This window comes from Hyaena hyaena, unplaced genomic scaffold (genome assembly GCF_003009895.1).
Source record: "Hyaena hyaena isolate Hyena2069 unplaced genomic scaffold, ASM300989v1 scaffold_78, whole genome shotgun sequence".
Taxonomy (NCBI): domain Eukaryota; kingdom Metazoa; phylum Chordata; class Mammalia; order Carnivora; family Hyaenidae; genus Hyaena; species Hyaena hyaena.
In genome coordinates, this window is record NW_024080710.1 from 3,401,313 (window position 1) to 3,422,135 (window position 20,823).

Sequence of the window (20,823 nt, forward strand, 5' to 3'; positions counted from 1 at the left end):
GCTGTTGCTATTTCTGCTTGACAGAATTAAGCCCGGCTAAATTAGAAGGTGATATTTCACCTCTAATTGGCAAGTTCAAAAGGCCCCTATCGCACTCGGCGGCCTCGGGAATGTGTAATTAAACAAGGTGATTTCTGACTCATTCCAGGTCGGGCCTGGCTCCCCGCGAGCGCCGGCCCCCGCCCGGCCCGCGGGCCGACGTGGCCTCCCCCGGCCCGCGCCGGGCACCTCCGCCCACGCTGAGGCCCGCGCCGCAGCCTCCCGGGCCCCAGGTGCTCCCGCGGAGCGGCCGCCCAGCCCCGGCGCCAGCGATGAGACCCGGGCTGCGAACGCCACCCTCGGCCCCGAGCAGCCCCGCGGGGAGCTGCGGCCGGGCCCGGGGACGGCGAAGGACGGTTGCGGCTCGGGCCCGCGTTCCCCGCTTCTCCCCGGGCCGCCTGCCAGCCGCCGGGCCTTCCCCGGGACGGGGGCGCGGCAGGCCGCCTCCTCCCCTGCGGGCAGGCGTGAGTTAACGTCTGCACCGCCTGGGAACGCCGCGGAGAGAGGCCCGCCGCCCCGGGGCTCCGGCACGTCCTGCCCGCCTGGGCCCCAGCCCTGGGGCGAGGAGAGGGGCGCCCCCGGAGCCCTGCCGCCCCCTGGCGGGCCTGCGGAGGAGAGCCGGCGGCCGGCGCGGCGGCGCCGAAGCCCGGGGTCCGCCCCGGAAGGTGCCCGGAAGGACCCGCCTGGGAAGCGAGCCCGGGCTGGGCCGGAACGGAAATGGGCTCCTTGCGCCGGGACGGAGCCTCGCCTCCGCCCGCCGCGGCTCACCCGGGCGGCTTCCCACCCTCCCTCCGGGGGTCCCCGTCTCCGCCGCGCGGCCGCGTCCTCCAGCTCCCTCGGAGAGTCCTCACCACTGCCTCCAGCTCCGAGTTGCTCCCTACTCCTGTGGATTTTCAACCTCAGAACTTGGTGTCCCTGCGTCGGAAAGGACAGGGAAGGGCACCTCCTGTGTGCCAAGTACCCTTCGTTTTCTCCCCCAGAACAGGAGGTCTACATAGTTTCATGCTCATTTTCAGAGCGGGAAATTCAGGCCTTAGATTAGCAGAGCTGGGCCCGGCACGGGAGCCTGCCCGATGCCCAAACTGCTTTACCACTGCGGCGGTCAGCCTGGGCTTTATAATCGGAGGGCTGATGAGGGCTCCCGGGCCCTACAGAGCAAGACAAGGTCCCCAAAGCAGAGCCCTTCCTGCTCAGTCCCTGTCTTACCTCCCCTGCTCTCCGGCTTCACTGAGGATCCTCTCTGGGGTCTCTCATTTTCCTTAACAGGAATGCTCCTGAGTCCAGACTTCGCTGTTCCTCTACCTGATGACTGCTGGACCGACTCCCCCTCTCTTGCATGACACGCAGGAGCCCCCTTCCCGTTCCCTTAGAATTAGCTACCTGCTTCCCAAACAGGTTATTGGCTTCCTCAGTCCACCTCTTTCTCGTATGTAAAGATGGTTGTGCATGTGATGATTTGGGAGCAGGGCAGGGAACAGTTTGTATACTGCTGCAAGCGGAAAATGTCATCATTGCTGTATTCAAGATGGCTGTACAGAGAAATATGTTGGAAGTACAATGCTTTCAATGAGAAGTGTGTGCCCACCTAAAACCCTCTCTCACCCACTCATGGAACTTGCACCAGGGTACCGCTCTGGAAACCCTTGTGATCCATTACCCCTGTGTGTTGGACCACCAGAGTGCACAGTTCACAGCCTCTCCCTCCCCATCCCTTCCCCCCGACTGGAGTTCCTCACCAGTGTTCATTCATTCATTCATTTATTCCTTCATTCACTACCTTTGCTGACCCCCTCCTCTGTGTCAGGCCTGAGTCAGGTGCTGGGGATATAGTGAAGAAAATCTGCCACAGCCCTGCCCTCCCGGAGTTAAGAGGCAGAATCCAGTGGGAAGGAGGGTGACATCAGCCCTGGATGACTGTAGTTGCCCAGAGCCCTCCTGTGGGCACATCTTATAGACCAGGACACACAGGACCCTCCCCAAACCTGGGAAGATACTAGCTAAGGAGCCCTCAGGTTCACTGAGGAGGGGTCTGAGCAGGGCCAGGCAGGGGAAGGTGGGGTACAAGCCAGACTGAGAATCGCCCTTGGGCTCTGGGGAGCAGGCCAAACTTTGCTGAGGAAGGAAGGAAGTGAGCCCTCATCCCTGTGAAGGGGCCCTGGGCAGTGATGAGAATGGAGACCAGAGCAATGGAACAGACAGCTAAGTGAGCTCAGCCACGGACAGAGAGCATTTTGTTGCTTATCACATGTGCTCTCTGAGCCTCCGTTGTCCTGCCTCGGCTGAGGAAACCAAAAGACCAGACAGAATGAGCATCTTGCCCGGGGTCACTGTCCCAAACCCATGGCATTTTCATTACAGCTGCCTGTCTTCCAGCTTGAGCTAGATCCAGACTCCTGGAGAAACAAGCTCCTCCCCTCTAAACCTTCTCTTCTTCCTTCACCTTGAGCCTGGAAATCCCCAGCCAGGAACCTTATCTGCCTAAGAGCCGGGAGGCTCCGCCCCTGGCTGGTACCACTCACCCATCTCACCAGGGCCAGAGGCAGGCTCCCTAGGATTCTGGCCCACATTAGCGAGAAGGACGGCTGAGCCTCATTAGCTGGCCCTCGCTGGTCACCATCCTTCTCGGGATGCGGCCTAGAAGCCACGTCCAGCCTGACAGCGTCCCCTCCATTCTGCCTCTCACCTGGCTGGTAGACAGAAGGCCGGATGCTGGCGGTGGTGACAACTCGGGGCTTGGGCGCAGGGGCAGCTGGGGCCTCACTGTATGTATGAGTGGCAGGTGCCGGAGAGGTCGCCTTGGCGGGGCTGTAGGCAGAGGCCTGGGGCCTAGAACCAAGGGGGAGGAGTTAGCAGCCAGAAGGACAGCCCCACCCAGGCCCTGGGGCCTGCAACCCTGGCAGGCTGGCTCCCGTGTGTTCAGAAGCCTCTGTGAGGAGGAAGCCTGATGGAATCCATCCTGGGCATTTGCCAGAGGCTGTGAAGGAAAGACCATGAGGGTCTAACTGGGGATGAAGCTGCTTCTTGGGGGCTGAGTATTCGTGTGTCTGGTTAGAGCCATACAGCCCATTGCTGGTGTCACCATCTCAGGAAAGAGGGGAGAAAACCACCAGCCAGACAGGAAGACGGACAGAAAGCCCTTCACTCCCTGGGGAGAGACTGCCAGGGTGGGGCTGCGGCTGGAGGGGCAGACGCAGGAGGGAAGAGACAGATGGAGGAGGTCCCTCCACCTTCTGACCTCCTGGGTCATGTCACAGCCTCAGACCACTGGCCTCCTCCCCATTCCCTTTTCTGCTGTTGTTGGAGGGAGCCGCCAAGTCCCAGGTTTCTGGGTAAGAGTGATCCAGGGAGGTCACATGGGAAGCCAGGAGACCAGCACCCCAATACACACACACACACACACACACACACACACACACACACGAGCTTCTCTGCACAGCATTCCTGTTGCCCTCTTCCCACTGAGGTAGCTGCCTTAAAGCCTTTTCCCACTTGTGACCCGGGGACCACGGGACCAAAGCAATGGGGGGAAAGTGCCCCAGTTCGTTGCCCTCAGGAAATGCCGTACTTGGCCTCTCCCCTTGGAGAGCTAAAGGCTCCAAGAACTGGAGTTAAGCAGCATGTTCAACTTTGTCTTATTCAGGGTTTCCCAATGTCATTTGTCAGTGAACAGGCCCCCCCCCCCTTTTTTTTTTTCATTTAAAGCTAAAGAACACTTTGTTGAATACACCCTTGGTCTCTCCCTGCGTCTTTCGGATCCCGTTCAGGACCACATGTCCACACCCAGGGCAAGTGGGTCATTGATGGGGATGCCAGGGAAGTGAGCCCCTGATATATACCTTCCTCCCCCAGTCCAGGGCTTGCAGCCTTACTTCCAACTGTTCTCCATGGGCCCAAGTGCTGGGCAGAGTCACAGGATAAGGAAGTAACTTCTCCAGAGCTCTGGGAGGGGTGGTCCTGAGCTAGGGACCCACGGACAAGCTCCTGAGTGGATTCAGAAGGGTGTGTAGTGCTGCCCAGACAGTATGGAGGTAGAATGAGCCTCAGACAGCCAGTGTCCCAGACCTGGGGGGTGTGCAGACTTACCGGACCAAGTTATGTTTCTGGTTGGGTGAAGCCATTGTCTCCCCTCCCTGGACCTGCCTGCTTCTCTGATAAACCACAGTGGAATAGGGGCCTCAGTGGAGGAGGAAGAGACAATGTCGAAGGGGTGCCCAGCTTCCACAGCGGTGGGAGAAGGCTGAGGGTCAGAGGGGCTTAGCCAGACTCTCCCACCAGTGGGGGAAGCTTTCCCAGCAACTCAGGAGCTACAGGTCCTTTGTCCAAGATTGGTGTTAGGGGAGGAAGCAGAGGCTTATGACATCCAGTAAGGATTTTGAGGCCAAGAAAGGCTAAGGTGTCCATTTGCCTCCCACTGGCTCCCTCTAGCTCCATCCCACCCTTGGGTAGACAGGGAGGTAGCTGGTGTGGTCCCCTAGCTCCTTCTGCTCCGGCCTGATGCTGGGAGCCCTCCAGGTATCTCTCCAACCTCCACCCAGGCCTCATCTCCCTTTGCAAGGCCAAGAAGGAGAAGTTTGCCTTGTTGAGGGAGGCCTGAGGGCTCTGGGCCACCGAGGACATGGGGCCTGAAGCATAGTTTTGGAGCTTGTCCGTGAGCAGGGCCCCAGCATCTAGAGCTCCTCCATCCAATTGGCAAGGCATCTTCTCACTTAACAACAGAGACATTTCTTACCCTCTTCGAAGTTTCTTCTTGGTGCCCTTAGCTGAAGAGATTCTGGTGTGCAGAGGGGAAGCAACTTGCTAAGTGACCCCAGGAAGCTGGAATAAAACAACCCCCGGAGGCCCAGATGGGGCTCACCCTTGAGGCTTGAGCTGGGCTGGGCAAAGGCTGGGCTTGGCACCACCTAGGTCCTTGTGAAGCCTGGGGGCAGGGGTGCAGCACACAGGTCTGCGGGCCACTCTGCCCACCCTTTATCCTGCCAGGGGCTTATGAACCCTGATCCAGAGAAGTGTGTCCTCTCCAGCAAAACCCTGGGAAGGGAGCATGAGAAACTGGGAAAGCTGGCTGTGACCTCAAACACCAACCTGACAGCTCCATGCAGCCCAGAAAGAGCTAGGCCCATCCGGTCATTACAGCATGCCCCCTGCACCTCCCTACACCTGCATCCTCTGCAAACTGCAACACCCCCTCTCCCCTCTTGCCATCCCCAGCCCTGCCTTTGCGGGTATCCAGAAGGTCAGGTTGAAATGCAATAACTCATAATACTCGAGAGCATTTTATGTGCTAGGTGATATGTACACGTTTTCTGTCCCAATCCTAAAAAAATAGATGTTGCATTAAACATCTCAGCAGATGAGAAACTGATCTTCAGAGAAATTAAGTCACTTTCTGTAGATTACAGACAGTAAGGGGTGGAGCAGAGATGTACATCCCAGGACATCGGGTACCTCTGGAGTTAGTGTGCTCTCCATCAAGAGCCGAGAGGGTAAAGAGGACAAGCAGGTCGCTAAATAGCTGCCCAAATCTGATCCACCTTACCTACCAAGGTCAATGCTGCATCTGCTCCCTCCTCCAGAGGGCCTCCCTTGACTTCCCCAGACCACAAGGACAATTTTCATTCTCCCCCTGATTCTAGTTCCAGGAACACTGACTTAGCACAAAGTCTCTCTTTGTTATCTAACAGCATGCGTGTGTGTGTGTGTGTGTGTCTGTGTGTGTGTGTGTCTGTGTGTGTGTCTGTGTGTACGAGAGAGAGAGAGAGAGAGAGAGAGAGAGAGAGAGAGAGAAGGGGTGGGTACTAGGGGGCCAGGCAGCATATTCCAGTCTCTGTGCTACACTATACACAGTGTGCTCCCCTGCGGTGACCCCCAGTCTCCCCTTCACTCTTAACACCAGGCAGTGCTAGGTTTGGCTTCCCAAGGACCCCCGGGGTCCTAACCACCTTGCATGGGCCTTTCTGAGGGCTGGATACAGTTGCCGACAGGTGGACCCAGGTTGAGGCCTTTCCTGCCTACCTTCCCTGAGGTCAGGGTCGGCACCTGTGGGCCCGTTACCTTGGACTGTCCGCAGGGCTCGAGGCAGGGGCTACAGCAGAGGCGGTGGCAGCATGGGCAGTGGCTGTGGTCAAGGGTGGCGAGGCCGCACTGGGAGGGGCAGCAGCAGGCAGCTGGGCAGAAGCGGGCAGCAGCGGGGTGGCGGCCTGGCTGGTGCACACTGGAGCATGCTCAATAGGGGTGCTGATGAGGCGGGACCGAAAAAGACAACAGGTCAAGGAGGTCTTCTGCATGGGGCTGTTGGCTGCAGCAGAGGCAGGCTGCGTGGAAATCACCATCTATACTGCAAACCGAGCACAATCTTCCAGTAGGCGTGTTTCCAAGCTCAGGGGAAGAGCCAGCCAGGACCCCAAGAGGGAAGGGCTCAGAGCACTTGGAGGGCCACAAGAACACTGAAAATATGCTCAAGCCCGGTGAGTTTCCACACACACCACTATTTTTGTGTACTTCCTAAGTTTTCTGTCTCTGTGTATATCATAAAAACACAGTGCGGTGGAAAAGTAGATTGAAGTACCAACCAAGTTTCCTCCCCCATCCTGTTTTGCTTTTTCTTTTGCCCTTCCCCATTTAGTCAGAGGCATGCATTGCATTTGAGAAGGAATGATACAAGGCACAAAACAGAGGTAAGATATTTGCACATCAAGGGCTTAGGCTCTGGAGGACCCAGGACACTGAAAGCATCTGGAAGAGGGATGAAATCTACCTGCCAGGGAGACCAAGGTCATCTGAACCAGAAAGGAAGCAATGTGGCATGAAGGATTCAAGGATAGAGGTAGCTGTGCCCCTGTTCTGGTTAAATCCTGGGGAAGTAGCAGGATCCCAAGGTCCCTCATGCCCATGGTGAAGGAGCAGACAGACCCAAGACAGGCCAAAGACCCCCCAAGCCATCATCGAGGGTTTCCCACACCCCAGAGTGACATGGACATGGTCCTGAGCTCCTGCACATTTGAGAAGCCCTGTAACTGGGAACAAGAGAGGTCATAGCTCTTCCAGTGTAGACCAGCATATCCCCATAGGTTGGGAATATCCCAGCAGATGTCAGCACAGGCAGACCATGACCAAGGACTGAGTGCCCACGTGTCCAGCACCCCCTCCACCTTGGCATCCTGTAAGCACTGCATCTCCAAAACCATTCCAGGCGAAGGAAGAGCATCAAAGCCTGGAGTGATGGGATTAGATTTCTGCCATCTGAAAGGCAGGGCAGAGACTAAAAATTAAATTATAGGAAAGCAAAGAAATGCACATTCTTTGCTCATTGGGGTCTTTGGACTAAGATTTGTACTTGCTACAACAGCGGCAGGATACGCAGCGCCTGCGAGTGGAAATGACCTGGCCCGTGCTCTGTAATTTATTTACTGAACTTACACTGCATGCCAGGTATATGTCTTTAATTCCTCACAACAACCCTCTGGTTATCAATTCTGCTTAATAGACGAGGGAACGGAGACTGAGAGAATTCAATCACTCAACCTCCTGGAACTTATTGGCAGTGACAGAAGGATGAGTGAGGTGCCTTGGGATTTGAAGGATTACCCGATACTTCAAGTGGCCCCCCCATGGAGGAAGAAAGACACTTCTCCTTGCGATTAGTCAAGAAGAATCTTACCCCAACAAAACACACTTATTTGAAAAGAATTCAAATACTAATTTCCCTCTGTGAGTGTTTACCATATGCCAGAACTTGTGCCAAACAACTGGACAAGCTTCACTCCATTTGATCCTTTCAACCTCCCTGAGCGATTCGTATCATGATCCTCATTTTACAGATGAAGAATCTAAGATCCAGAGAGGTTGAATCTGGACCTCTGCTAAACATCATACAGCTGCCAAGAGGCAGAGAAGGGCATGAGCCCTAATCACTACAAGGCTTCTCAGTCTTTAATATGAAGACAAATCACCTGGGAATCTTGTTAAACTGCAGCTTCTGGTTCAGTGAGTCTGGGGCAGGCTGAGAATCTACATGTCTAACAAGTTCCCAGGGGTTGCTGCTGCTCGTAGTCCACAGACCACACTTTGAGTAGCAAGGTGCTGCAGAGGTCTGTCCCAGGGAGCCATGCAAGTGGGCCGTGAGCTCTTTACCAAAGCATTGCTGAAGTTCTCTCTTCCATCCAGTGAGGTGCGCGGTAGAGAAGGGCATGAAACAGCTTGAGAGGGTTGGGGAAGAAGAGAACCAGAGACACTGTGAGGTTTTAGGTTGACTGTCTTATGAAAGGGAGTGTCCTTCTTCTCCATTGACTGTGTGGGAAGCATTCAGGGTAGACAGAGCACTGGCCATGTCTTGTCCAGCCCTTTGCCAGCTCGGTGGTTCCGACAGGAAGCCTCAGGGAGCCCAGCTCTCAGGCCTGCAGCAATGCCATGAGACCGCTCACCCACCCTCCATGAAAGAAGCTGGCTTCAGGAAGCCATGCCTGTGAAGCAGCAGCCTCAGCAAAGTGCTGGGCCATGGCGCCAAGCTGGCTCCTCAGACCTTCCTCATGGCAGGGGCAGGTATGGCCTAGGGAGGCTCAGGCCAACATAAAACACCCTGTCTCCTTTTTTGGTTCTCCCTGACCCTGTTGCATGCTTCTAGTGGCTTCTGGGAACTGAAGATACCACTCGGGACAAGAGTGATGAAAATATCTGGACTAGAGACAATACTCTGCAGGAAGTTGGCTTTGCCTGTGCCTGTTTGCTCCAATTCTGTGTCAGACCAGCTTACCTGCTGCTCTTCCCTGGGCATAACTCCAAAGGAACACTAGATTCGGTGGGAGGTGGGGGGAGCTGGATGTGGGTCCTAGGAAAATTCATGGTCTAGCATCCGATTTACGGCCGCTGTAGGCAGACACCAAGCAGCCAGGGCCTAGGGAAATAGGAGCGGCACTGAGGGCGTCCTGCAGGATTTTGGGTTCTTGTCCAGGTGCATTCTGGCCTGAAGTTCCACAGGCCCCCAGAAACCCCAAAGAGAGTAGGGAACTTTCTTGGCCCTGGATGCAGTCCTAAAGAGAGTGCCCATGAGATCACTGCCACCTGGTCTATGATTCAACAGCTGCTTCCTGACTCAGCCATAATCCATGTTAAATATTGAAGCAAAAACCAAACCGAACCACCTATACTAAAATGCTCACAGCTGCATGGGAAGGGTATGGCCAGAGGGACAAAAATAGCCTGGCTACAGATCCCCCTTCAGCCCACTCTTCCCTCAACCTGGTTGGCATCAAGGAGACTGTGCCAACCCTGTACCTTTGCTCTGTTGTGATGGCTCTTCATGGAGGAAATGGCAGGGCTTGGTTGATGCTCTTACTGACGGTGACAATATGTACGGAAAGGTTGAGGATGGTATTGGTGATGTTGCCAGTTCTTGGGTTTTGCGGTCATGAGCTCCGGTTGGAGCTGTGGGTGATGGTGGAGGTATGATTGATCATGCTGGGAGGTGGTTGCCATTATTCAGGTGATAATGCTGTTTGCATTAGTCAAGAAAATGGGATGTGAACATCTCTGTTGATTGGATGATGGCAGAACACCAGTCAGGGGGCTGGCCTTGAATTTACTCATGCTGCCACCTACCCAGCTGGCATTCCATCTTGCAACCGGATGGCTATTGCTCAGGGAATAGCACTGCTCATATCACTCTGCAATGAGGCTGTTGCACCGCACAATTCCAGGGGCCCCATCGTCATTGTAGTCTATGCCAACGACACCCTTCAAGAACAGTGTACGGCGATCCCTACAGGCTGTAGTGTGAATGGTGCCCTACAACCTTCACTAGTTCCACACTGCCTTCAGAATACAATGTCCCTAAGGCTGCCATCCCAGCTCTGCACCACAAACCATAACATCCTCTGCATTCCCTCCATTCCAGCCAAAATGATTAACTCGGGGTTCTGGGTCACCCCTTCTTCTCCTCAGCACCCTTTCTCTCTGCTTAGAGCACCTGTTCAGCCTTCCCTACCTCTACTTGCCCTAATCCTAATGGCTCATGAAGATCAAACACTCAAATGCCTTCTCCCAGGAAGCTTTCTCTGACCCTCACTTGCTGGGGCAGTAAGCGGGGGGCAGTGGGTGGGGAGTGCTCCCTGTCTCTGGACTTCACAGGACCAACTTTGCATTGTGATCAGCCACTGTCCACATTGGTCCTTTCTGATTCCTTTGGCACCCACAGCAGTCAGGCATGGTGCCTTGACTAATGCCAGATGAGGAAATCTCTCTGTTTATTCTAGAGGGCTTTATGTAGACCACTGGCCTGGGGCCACACAATGCACTCGTGTCATTGGGAAGACACCAGACAGGCTGGAAAGCGAATGAGGGCCTTCCAGGGCTTCAAGAGGACTCCAATGGGCTGGGGCTGAAGACAGGAGTCTGTGAAGCCACCAGCTCTGACTGGTTGACCCAGGTCCTCAACCAGCCTCAGGATACCCACTGCCTGGGACTTCCCTATCTAGCAGCTCTTGGCCCCACAACCTACCCTTGGGCCTTGGAAGTCCTTAATAAAAGGTCAGCTCAATATGGTGTGCTCCAGGATGCCTAGATGTAAGCAGAAGTCCACAGCAACCCTCCCCTGTTGATGCCCCAGCCAGCCTGCCCTGCCTGGACCTGACATTGGCCCTGGACTCAGACTGCTAGAGGCAGGAAGAAATGGGAGGCCAAAGTAGAACAGGCTGGTGGGGGATTTGGGGGAGCATCTCAGTGTGGTGGACAGGATAGAGCTCTCTCCCTGGCCATCCCTTTCAGATGGGATTGCCAAGTCCCTAGAAGCCAAAAAGAAAGCCTGTGCCCAGGCGGTGGGAGACGGAGCAGGGCTCTGGCCCAGTCCAGCTATGCGGATGGCTCAGGAATCCTGAGGGATAGACCTTGGCATCTGCCTTCTGACACTTTCAGCCTGTGGTTCCCCTAATTAGGGGATAGGCTGATGGTAGACAGGCGGGTGGGGAGGACATGAGCCTGTCAGCTTGGCCCTTCCTAAATGCTCAGGACTAGGACAAGGCCACCAGTGGCTGGGGCTGGGAGCAAGACCAAGCTGGAGGTCCTCCACACCCACCTGCCACATGAACAAGCCTCTGGCAAGCCATCTTCTGCCTCCTCTCGTCTCGGTCATGGCCTTGGCCCACTGACGACCCCCAGCAGTTCTCTTGTGAACTGCTCTTTTGTCCAGGTGAGCTCCTGCGCTCGCTTCCTGGACTAGGGCTGAGCATGACAGCGCCTTCCTGGGAGAGGGGCTTGCGGCACGATGGTGGGGATGGGGGTGATTTCTGATCAGTAGGGAGGGGTGGCGCAGCCTGCTGGTTGTGGCTGGGTGTGTGCGGGGGGAGGTAGGGGGCTTTCCAGAACCGCTGGTCCCACGCCCACTGCCCTGTGGGAGGCCACAGCTGTCCACCGGGCTGTAGCACAGACTCCCACCCACCATCCGGCCCACCTGAGCTCCACAGCCCGGGTGGGACCCTTGAGTCAGGAGATCCGCAGCAGGCAGAGCTGCGCCAGGTCCCAGCCCCAGCGGGCACTGCCCCTGCCCCTTTCCTGGTGGTGCCTGTCGTCTCCCCGTCTCGGAATGCCCCTCTCAAGTGGTATGCACGCAGGCACAGCATGACGGGGGCTGGTTTGGTTCATTTGAAATCCTCTTTATTTCAGAACAAGCATGCTTGTATGTACAGGAGAGAGAACTAGGGAGCCAGCGCACACAGCACAGAGAGGAGAGCACATGCCCAATCTCACCACAGCCAGGCGGGGCCTCTGCCTCATCTACCCTGGGCCTTCCACTTACTCTGCAGAGAGCCCTGTTCCGGGCTGCCCGGGTTCCAGAGGGCAGCGAGGGAGCCAGTGGGGCCGGGGGTCAGCCTCTTCCCGGGACCCTGATCTATAGGTGGCTTGTTTCAGGACGGCACTAGGCTAGGCTGCCTCTCCTAGCAGCTGAGGGGAGTGAGAAATCAACCATGTTCTGTTTCCCTTGGTTCTGGGGTGTGATGCCAGCAAACCCTGCCACGTCCTCTCTGATCTACGGCTAAGGCCCTGGGCAGGGGAGCAGAGGCGGGGGCCACGTGGGGGGTGGTAAGGGTTGCACTTGGGGGGGTGGGCAGGAGTGGGTGCAGTGCTGTGTGGGGCTGGGCCTCGGCCGTCAGCTCTGGGGGAGCAGAGAGCAGAACTGCCACAGTTGGCTGTCAAAGGTGCACCCCAGCACCCCTCTACATTCTCAAGCATCACCGTGGAGCTCACATGCCAGATCTGTGTGGGGGGTGGAGGGTGGGGTCCAGCCTGAGAGGAGTGGGGGGGTTCCACATAGCCTTTTAGCTTTTAACATTAAGGATTTGGGCGGAAAGGCCATGGTGCCAGTTGCGCAATTTGGCAAAACGTGGGCTGTTACGTTCCGTTTCAAACCTTTCCCTGTGGCACGGAGAGAGAGAGACAGAGACAGAGACAGAGAGACAGAGAGAAGAGAGGAGGAAAGAAAGGGGTTAGGGGATGTGTCCCATTCCCCTGTCTGACAGCTCGGGCAGGGGGCATGGGGCAGGTAGGAGTTTGGTTTGGAGAGGCTTTGCCACCCGTGGAGTAGTTTCCAGATAGTCAGGACTGGTTTGGGGCAAGACCAGAGTCCTGAAGACCAGGACTGAGGGACTGAAGTCCCAGAGCTGAGTGCGTAGGAAGCCATAGAGAAAGGGCCTGGCTAGTGGGCCTGAGGGCAGGCTGGGCAAAGGCCAGGTTGGGGGCGGGGGGGGGTTACTGGGTTCTCCCTGGCCCATGTGGTTAGGGCTGGGCAGGGCTGCTTTGGCTGTGGGCTCTCGGGTCTGAACCAAATAGGCAGGTGGGCCTAGCACGGTCTCTGTCCCCAAGCTGGGCATCAAGAAAGAGGAACGCCTGTTCCCATGCTGAGGTTCGGTGAGCAGACCTGTCACCTCCCTATGCTTCCCTGGCCTTTGCCAAGCCTTCTCCATCCCCAGAGAGAAGCCTTCAGATTCCACCCACTGCCCCCATCTGCCCAGGCCTGAGCACAGCCAGGCAGGCACGAATGTGCACACACATACTCACGAGACCACTGGTACACGTATAGGGACCAGGACCTGCCACCACTTCCCACCAATAGGGCCTCTGGGACTCAACCCACAGTCTGCTAAGCCGAGGGCATAGGACAAAATGGGCAAGGAGCAGCCGGAGACATAGAAATGGAGGAGAGGGCGTGCCTGGGACAGGCCAGTGCCACAGATGCCAGCCAGAATCCTACATCTCCCAGGCTGGAGGGGCTGCTAGCATCCTCCAGACCAGCGGTGCACACTGGTGGCCCGGGGGCCACATCTAGCCACCAACGCAGTGTTTAACTCAGGCAGTGTTTAAAACTCCTCTTAAAAATTAATTGCTACATCCAGACCATGGGAGGAACCGTGAACGGTTCAAATGAATGACCCATGGTACCCGTGACAACTTGGATGAATCCCCAGGGAATTGGCCTGCCTGGAAAAAGCCAGTCCCACAAGGTCACAGGCTATACGACTCCATATACAGAACATTCTTGAAATGATACACTATAGAAATGGAGAACAGATAACAGATTAGTGGTCGCCACAGGTTGAGGAGAGGGTGCCCACGGTAGGGAGGTGGGTGTGGCTATAAATGGGCAACAGGGGGAGATCTTTGGGGTGATGGAAGTATTCTGTGTTTGGCTATACCAGTGTCAACAGCCTGGTTGGGATATTTTACTGTAGTTTTGCCAGATGTTACTGTTTGGGGATAAAAGAAATGTAGGATCTCTCTGTATTATTTCTCACAACTGCATGCCAATCTGCAATTATCTAAAAATAAGTAGCTTGAGAAGTGAATTGCCAGCAAATGAAAGCCGGGAAGATCGGCGTTAGGTCTCTAAAAACCAGAGATGGGGCAATGCTGGTCTTACATTTCCCTAGTAGCCCTGCACCCTCCCATATATACCTTGCCCCCTTCCCACATCTACATTACGTGGCGGACCCCCCTCGAAACGCCTCGAGTCCTGATATTGTGTCTCTGTATAGGATGCTGTTAGACAAAATGGACCCACTGCCAACATAGTTGAAAACCACTGTTTGGGACCAAACTTTACTGATACCAAAGAAGAAACCAAGGCCCAGAGACACCACGCGAATGGCCTCACACTGCACAGAAACTCGGCCGCAGAACTATGATCTGCCTGTCCGGCATCTCCCGCTGCCTGCCTCTCTGAGGCTGGGGAGAGACGGAAGGAAGAAGCAGCGGCCCTGCTGGTAGCACTATGCATGGCAACAATCCACCACCCCATAGAGACCACCCAGGACACGGGTGTGACCCTTTGTCCAGCCAGGCCCACAGCCTTTGTCATCAGTGCTCAGTGACAGTCCCTGAGAGTCAGCGACTCCAGTGAGCCTGCTTCGCTTGCAGCTGTTAGTAAATTCACAACCTGCCAAAGAGAGGAGCTGGGAGAGGGTGGAAGAGATGGGGCAGGGCGAGAGGGGAGCCGGCAGAAGAGAACGGATCAGAAGTCCTGGGACACCCCACGAGGGCTTCTCAGGGACACCCAAGGCGGGGGCGGGGGCAGAGTCCTGGTTTCTCCAGGTGTGGTTTTCAAACTTGCTAGACAGAACGCCCAGAATGAAAAATCCAGAAACGCTTGTTATCTCCAACCCTCGCCTTCAACTCTCCCGTGAACTTGTCTCTCAAATCAACTCTGTTCCTTGACATCTGGGGTCTCAGAGAGGCGCAGAGTTCTTTACATAGGTGAGCATCGGGTAAATACAGAAACTGCACTTATAGACAGTGGAGCTACAAGGTGGGGGCCGGGGGACGTCTGGGTTACACACCAGGGTCCCCTGGGATGGTGATACCCAAGCAGCGGGAGCCCCATGCTTTGAAGTTTCAAGCCCTGCCAAGGACAGAGCGAAGCTTGCCCCCACGCCCACCCTCGTCAGGGCTGCCCAACGTGGACCCGACCTTCTGAGCCATCTGACCCCTGGAGTGCCTTCCCCAGGTCAGAGGGAAGCTTCATGACCTCTCTGAGATTAGAGGCTCAGCTTTGGGATGGAGGCACGGTTAGTGCTACTTTAGATGGAGGCCAGGAGCCAGACTGTTACCTGCACCCATGCGAGAGCTGGCAGGAGGCTACTGTCTAAGCCTGCCTAAAGAGTGTGCTGAGGTGCTGGGGTCTTTCCCAGGAGGGGAGCCAAGTCCACAGCAGATGCCTGGGCTATTTAGGGACCCGGCCTGCCTCTCCTGTGAGGATAAGGTCCCTGGAGATTAGGCTCTGCCTTGGGTTGGCCAGCACGTGGGCACTGGAACTTCAGAGGGAAGCTACCAGCTACCAGGCACCCAAGACACCCTGAGTGTCAGGAGCCAGGACCTCAAGAAGAGGGCAGGGCTCTGAAATGCTCTGGGACTCTAGAGGGTTCAGGGGTGGGCAGCAGGCCTGGGAGGTGGAGCAGAGACAGGCAAAGGGAGAGTTTGCAGGGTCCTCTGACACGCAGACCGCCACCTGCCCTCGTTTGAGGCCACCCGTGCTGCAGCCTGACACCGTGGCATTCCGGCCTGTCTCCCTGCCACATGGCGGCAGGAAGAAGAAAGCACCCTTGCACACGGACAAGCCTATAGAAGCTATCTGTCACCTTGGACAGGCTACCAGTCCCCAGGGTTGGCAGACTTAGGTTCTATGGGAGTCAGCTACGTGGAAATGGTGTGCAGTGAAGCCCACCCTAGGGAGGCACCCTTCCTGAAACACCCTAAGATTCCTTCCTGTCAGTGCTGCTAAATTGGGAGAAAGAAGAGGCTGCTGCCCTGAGCCACCAAGATAGGCCAGTAGGGTCTGGGAGAGCAGCTTCTGACTTGGGACCGTGGGAAGGGTGGGATTGGGGCTCAGCCCCCTGGGGAGCAAGATCCCTGCCCAGCTGGGAGCTGGGTGGGGACAAGCATGATCCCTTCTTCTCAGTGGGTCACTTGGGCAGCCCCGGGGCCCTCACTGGGACCAGTGGCCATGGTCACTGCATCGGATTTTAATCACAAACAGAAATGGATCACAGTGCCCACTACAAGCCTCACTCTTAGGTCCTCAGTCTGCTTGGAATTCAGTGAAATGAAAATGCCCACCCACCTCCTATGACTGTGGGGAGAATAGACATTTGGGGGAAGGCTTTGAGGACAACTTTCCAGAAATTACAGTCAGGGAAAGGGAAAGGAGCAGAAGGCGTATGCCTCTCCAGCCCTGGGCAATTGGGTGGCCCAGAGCCTTCACCGCAGGGCCAGAGATCCTAGGGCAGAGGGCTGACAGCAAGGCAGTGCCTGTGGGAGGTGGGGGGAGCCGCTTTCTGAGGGTGGGGGCCCATAATTGAGGGAGGAAGCAGGATGGAGCCTCTTATAGGGCCCTCTTTCCAGATCCCTACAGAAGCCCCTGCAGTACCTGGAGCTGCATTGCTCCCTGCAACATCTATGTGGGTGGCTTCAAGGAGGAAGGTGGAAAAAACAAAATCAGCGAGCAGGGAACCACTGAGCACGGGAGCAGGACCGCTGGCGGCTCAGTCACCCTTAAAATAGCGAGACGCTAACTTTTGAGCTAAATCACACGTCATCTCAGTTCAGGCTCTGTGTACACACATTGCAGGCACTGGAGGGTTAAGAACCGTTCCTGGAACTGCATGCCATCATTAGCAGGCCTGGGGGACCACACTTCAGGCTGGGGTGCCCCAGCCAAAAAGTGGGAGCAGCTTAGATTGGCAAAAATGGAGGCTCAAAAATAAAATCCACATCAATTCTGAGCTGACCCCAGAGCTCCACTCTCCACGCGATCCTGGGATCACGACACGCTGGTTAGCAAGTGTAGAAAGCTTGGCCCCAGGTAAAAGAGCACCTCTGAGCCCCAGGCACGTACAGAGAGGTCGCCAAAGGACACGCTGGCTCAAGCCAGACTCTCCCCAAAAAAAGCATGCACAACATTTGCCACCGGAAGTGGAAACACAATCCTCGGGGGCTCCATGCCTCACCATGGAAGGCCCTAGCAGGTTCCAGTGAGTTCCAGGGCAGCATGCCCCCCTTCATGCCCAGGCCCATGAGCACCTGGCAAGATGCAGGTGGTAGGTTAGCGGCTGTGGCCCCAGGCCTGCCGCTGTTGGGGAGACCAGGCCCTGAGACACTTAGCCTTGCACAAGCCTCTTCCCACACCCAGGCTTGAACTTCCTAGCAGAGCTATTGTGCTTTGAGCAATTTATGGAACTAATACGTCAGCGTAGGTCTGGACAGGTGAATCCCGAGGTCAGATGCCCATGCCCAGCACAGCCCTCCCTGAGCCTGCTTCCCAGTGCCTAGCCTCCAGACTCACAGGGGACAGGCTCTGAGATGAGTGGGGCAGGCAAGGCAGCCGGCCCAGTGCCCTCACAGGGAGAGATGCCCTCATTCTCAACAGCCCAGCAAAGGCCAAAGCAGTCCTGCCCCTGCCCAGGGACAGAGCCAGGAGAGCCCAGAATCCTTACTCCTGCAGCCTGGGCCCAGGGGATAGAGACAGCTCCAGGCACCTACCTCAGTGACCTGGGACAAAGGCCCCAAGCCAGCATCTGCTGGGGCCCTTTAGGGGCCAGGAGCTTCCAAATACATGAACTTGAGAGGTTCCTTCCATTATTCATGTGACCCGGGGGCTGCCTGGGGAGGGATTGGGTTAGGAGGGACAAGGCCACAGAGCCTGAGTCCAGGCACTTACCTTGACCTTCGCAAAGCTTCTTCATCAGGATCTTGCACTGTGGGTAGAAAATTGCTGATCAGGAGGAATCACAGGAAATATAGGAAGAAACCCCCCAGGGCTGTGGACGTTGAATCCCCACCAATGACGGAACAATTACTGCCCCCAGCCTGTAAATGGTGGCAGGGAAAGGCTGTGTGCTGGGCAGAGTCCAGGGGGTGAAGGGGGACACAGAGGACAAGGTACAGTTGAGGGACAGACCTGTAAGTTCCTCTTATCCCAGCTCCGGGCCATCATTTTGGCCACAAGCCCCCTGCATGCGTGTGGTCTAATGTTGGAGTCAGGGAGCTGGACAGAAGGCCAATGTCATTCAGCAACCTTCCCGAGCGCCCAGAGGGGCTCAGCACACCGCTAGCTCTCTGTGGAAACCAACTTATCTTCAAGGGCCGGAAGGGTGGGGGTGGGGTGGGGGCTTGGCTCCCTGGCTTCTGTGGGCCTTAGGACTGTGGGACAGGGCCCTCCTGGCCCCTCAGCGTCTCTCGTGCCCCACCCCCGGCCTCACTTACTGTATTCCGTCCCTGTCATCTGGGCCAGGATGCGGAAGGAGCGAGACTGCAGGTTGGAGGAGCGGCGGGCCCACTCGTCAGCCTCGTCTTCCGGCTTGTTCTGGTTCTTAATCACGGCCTGGTACACGGGAGAGGCGCTGTCCACTGCAAGGTCTTTAATAGGAAGGCTCCTGCAAGGCAGAAAGAGGCCGTGAGTGAGGGCGAGGCTGGAACCCTGCTCCTGTCCTTCCACACCACCCCCGTGGCTTATCTGCTCGTACCCCCATTCCCTGCGCACCAGTTGGTGACCCCGACTTCCCTCAACTCCCCGTGTCCTTTACCCACTGCCATCTGAAAGCCTGAGACATGGGCTCGGCCTGGGTCCTCAGTGCTCAGGGTGGCCAAAGCGAGGCGGTGATTCCTCTCAGATCCTTCTTGGCAAGCCCCTGCCCCACCCCGGGCTCACTCCACACACAGGCCTGAAGAGCCACCCACATCCCAGCCCCCACCCCCGTCGGGATCTCCTTTAAGGAAAGAGGAAGCAGAATAGGTCTTTAGAAATAATTTCAACCTCCCCAAACCGTTCCTGAGTTTGGGGCAGGGTGACGACAGGCCATTCAGGGGACTCAGAGGTTTCTTCAGGGTCAGTTCCTTGTCCTCCTCACACATTCTGGATCCCAAGAGGGAGTCACCAATGCCATGGCTGCCCTGAAAGTGGACTGGGGCCTTCCACTCAGCAAAAACGGGCAGGTTTGGTGGAGAGGCAGTGTGAGAAACAAGGCAACTCAGGCATGTGTGGCCTGGCACTGCCTGCGGATTGGGGGGCGGTGGGGGGAGGGGCCGGGATCTGGTCTGGGGGACCTGGGGGTAGAGCTAAAGGGAGGATCACTCTTCCTCTGCTCCACGGCAGCCCAGCCTTTGGAGGGGGACCTGGCGACCTTCCCTCAGACTCCCAGGGTCTGGCACATAGCAGGTGCTCAAAACTTAAATGAATGAATCCTATAGCAGAGCCAGAACGGACCGCAGAATCTCTTGGGTCCAGTGCCTCCTAGCCTGAATCAGACTGCAGGGTAGGTTATAGGGTCCCCACTCACCCTGGCCAGCAAAAGCTGGAGAGTCCTGACTGTCTAACCTATCCTCCCAGGAATCAGGGTGGACTTGGGACAAGTTCAAAGCCAGCACAGCCTGGATCTCCACCCTATGACCCAGTGGCCCAGCGCTCTCCTCTTACAGATGCTGAAACTGAGGTCCAGAGTGGCTGACCGACTAGCTCCAGGTGTAGGGGCTTTGTTGAGTCAGGACTCAGGCTTCCTGACTCCCAACCCATTGGCCTTTCCATCAAACTGCAGTCATGTGGGCTCAGAAAGGCCACTTCTGCCCCCTGGGTCCTTGCACATCCCAGACGCTCCACACCTCAAAACATGGCCCAGCTCACAAACTTCTTCTGTCTAGTGCCCCTTTGCCTGCTGCTATGACTGCCTATACCTACCCTTCAGAGGGCCAGCTGGCTAGGAGAGGGACCTCCCCAGAGCCCATGTCTTCTAGCCTCTCTGCAAGGAGCTGAATGGAAGTATTGGCCTACTTTCCCAGATCTCTCAGGGTTGGTCTCCAGTGTCTGGCTCAGAGAATGCTCTGAGAGCAGAGGTGGAGGAAGGTGATGAAAGGTGGCCAAGATGGGCAGAGTCCTCCACCCCGACTTCCCTAAAGGCTCTGCCCTGCCCTGGAGAGCTACAGGTACCGGCAGCCTAGGATCAGATGGGGAAGACCAGCAGATCCCTCTGGGGTCCAGCAGTGGGGAGCCTGGAGCAGAGGAGAGAGAGGGTCCTTACTGGGAGAGGCCATTTCTGGCATAAGGAGGAGACCCAAGGGCTCCCAAAACAGAGGTAGGATCTGCTACTTCTGGGTGAGAGGTTCAGCAGGAACACATAACCAGGACTCCTTGGTCTGCCAGAAGGGAAAGATGAAGGGTGGATTCTGCCACGGGAGAGGGAAGGTGTAGCCCCAAGGCCAGGCCCTGCCCTTGAGCATGGCTACACAGCTTTGTGGTCCAGAAAGCAGACGGAAGGCGTTTGCTGCCACTTCTCTGGAACATGCCCTTGAGGCGTTCTCCTGTTCCTTCCACAGCTCCAAGGGCTCAAGAAAGCTCCCAAGAGTGAGTCCCCTGGGACTCACATGGTTGGCACCACTCCCCACAATGGTGTGCGAAGACCAGGGACTTGTGTTGCTGCCGCGACAGACATTGGGGGGCAGATGAAGGAATTCCTGTTCCTTTTGAGACTCCAGGGCTCAGGGAGAATATGCATAGGCCCTCCAGTCCTGGGACCCTGGGTCTGGGGTTCTCTGGAGCCACTCGCAGTATGGTCTTCTTGCCACCAAAAACATTCCACGGTCACCACCACAACATCAAGGTCACTTCTAGACACTTACTTCCATGTATGCTGCCCCCAAATCTGACTCGTCTTTCACCTCCCATGGGCGGTACTGACAGGCGCCGGTTCCTCCAGACCCACCTCCCGGGAGGATCCTAGGAAATGGCCTCCCAGGGCCCCCTCATTGCCCTCTTCC

General features: G+C 56.4%; 1 protein-coding gene across 2 annotated transcripts in view; it reads right to left on the bottom strand.

Annotated features, from left to right (window-relative positions):
• The window catches only part of LDB3 (LIM domain binding 3), a 62,685-nt gene that overhangs the window by 19,368 nt on the left and 22,494 nt on the right, over window positions 1-20,823 (bottom strand). The window contains exons 8-11 of one of the 2 annotated variants that reach the window (XM_039233711.1): window positions 18,280-18,449; window positions 17,735-17,771; window positions 6,091-6,273; window positions 2,723-2,865 (exon numbers count right to left, since the gene is read on the bottom strand). In XM_039233711.1, the coding sequence (XP_039089642.1) occupies window positions 2,723-2,865; window positions 6,091-6,273; window positions 17,735-17,771; window positions 18,280-18,449 (533 nt within the window). Of the gene's footprint in view, window positions 1-2,722; window positions 2,866-6,090; window positions 6,274-11,690; window positions 12,442-17,734; window positions 17,772-18,279; window positions 18,450-20,823 lie in introns of those variants that run through there. The other variant, XM_039233712.1, reaches the window with a different exon arrangement.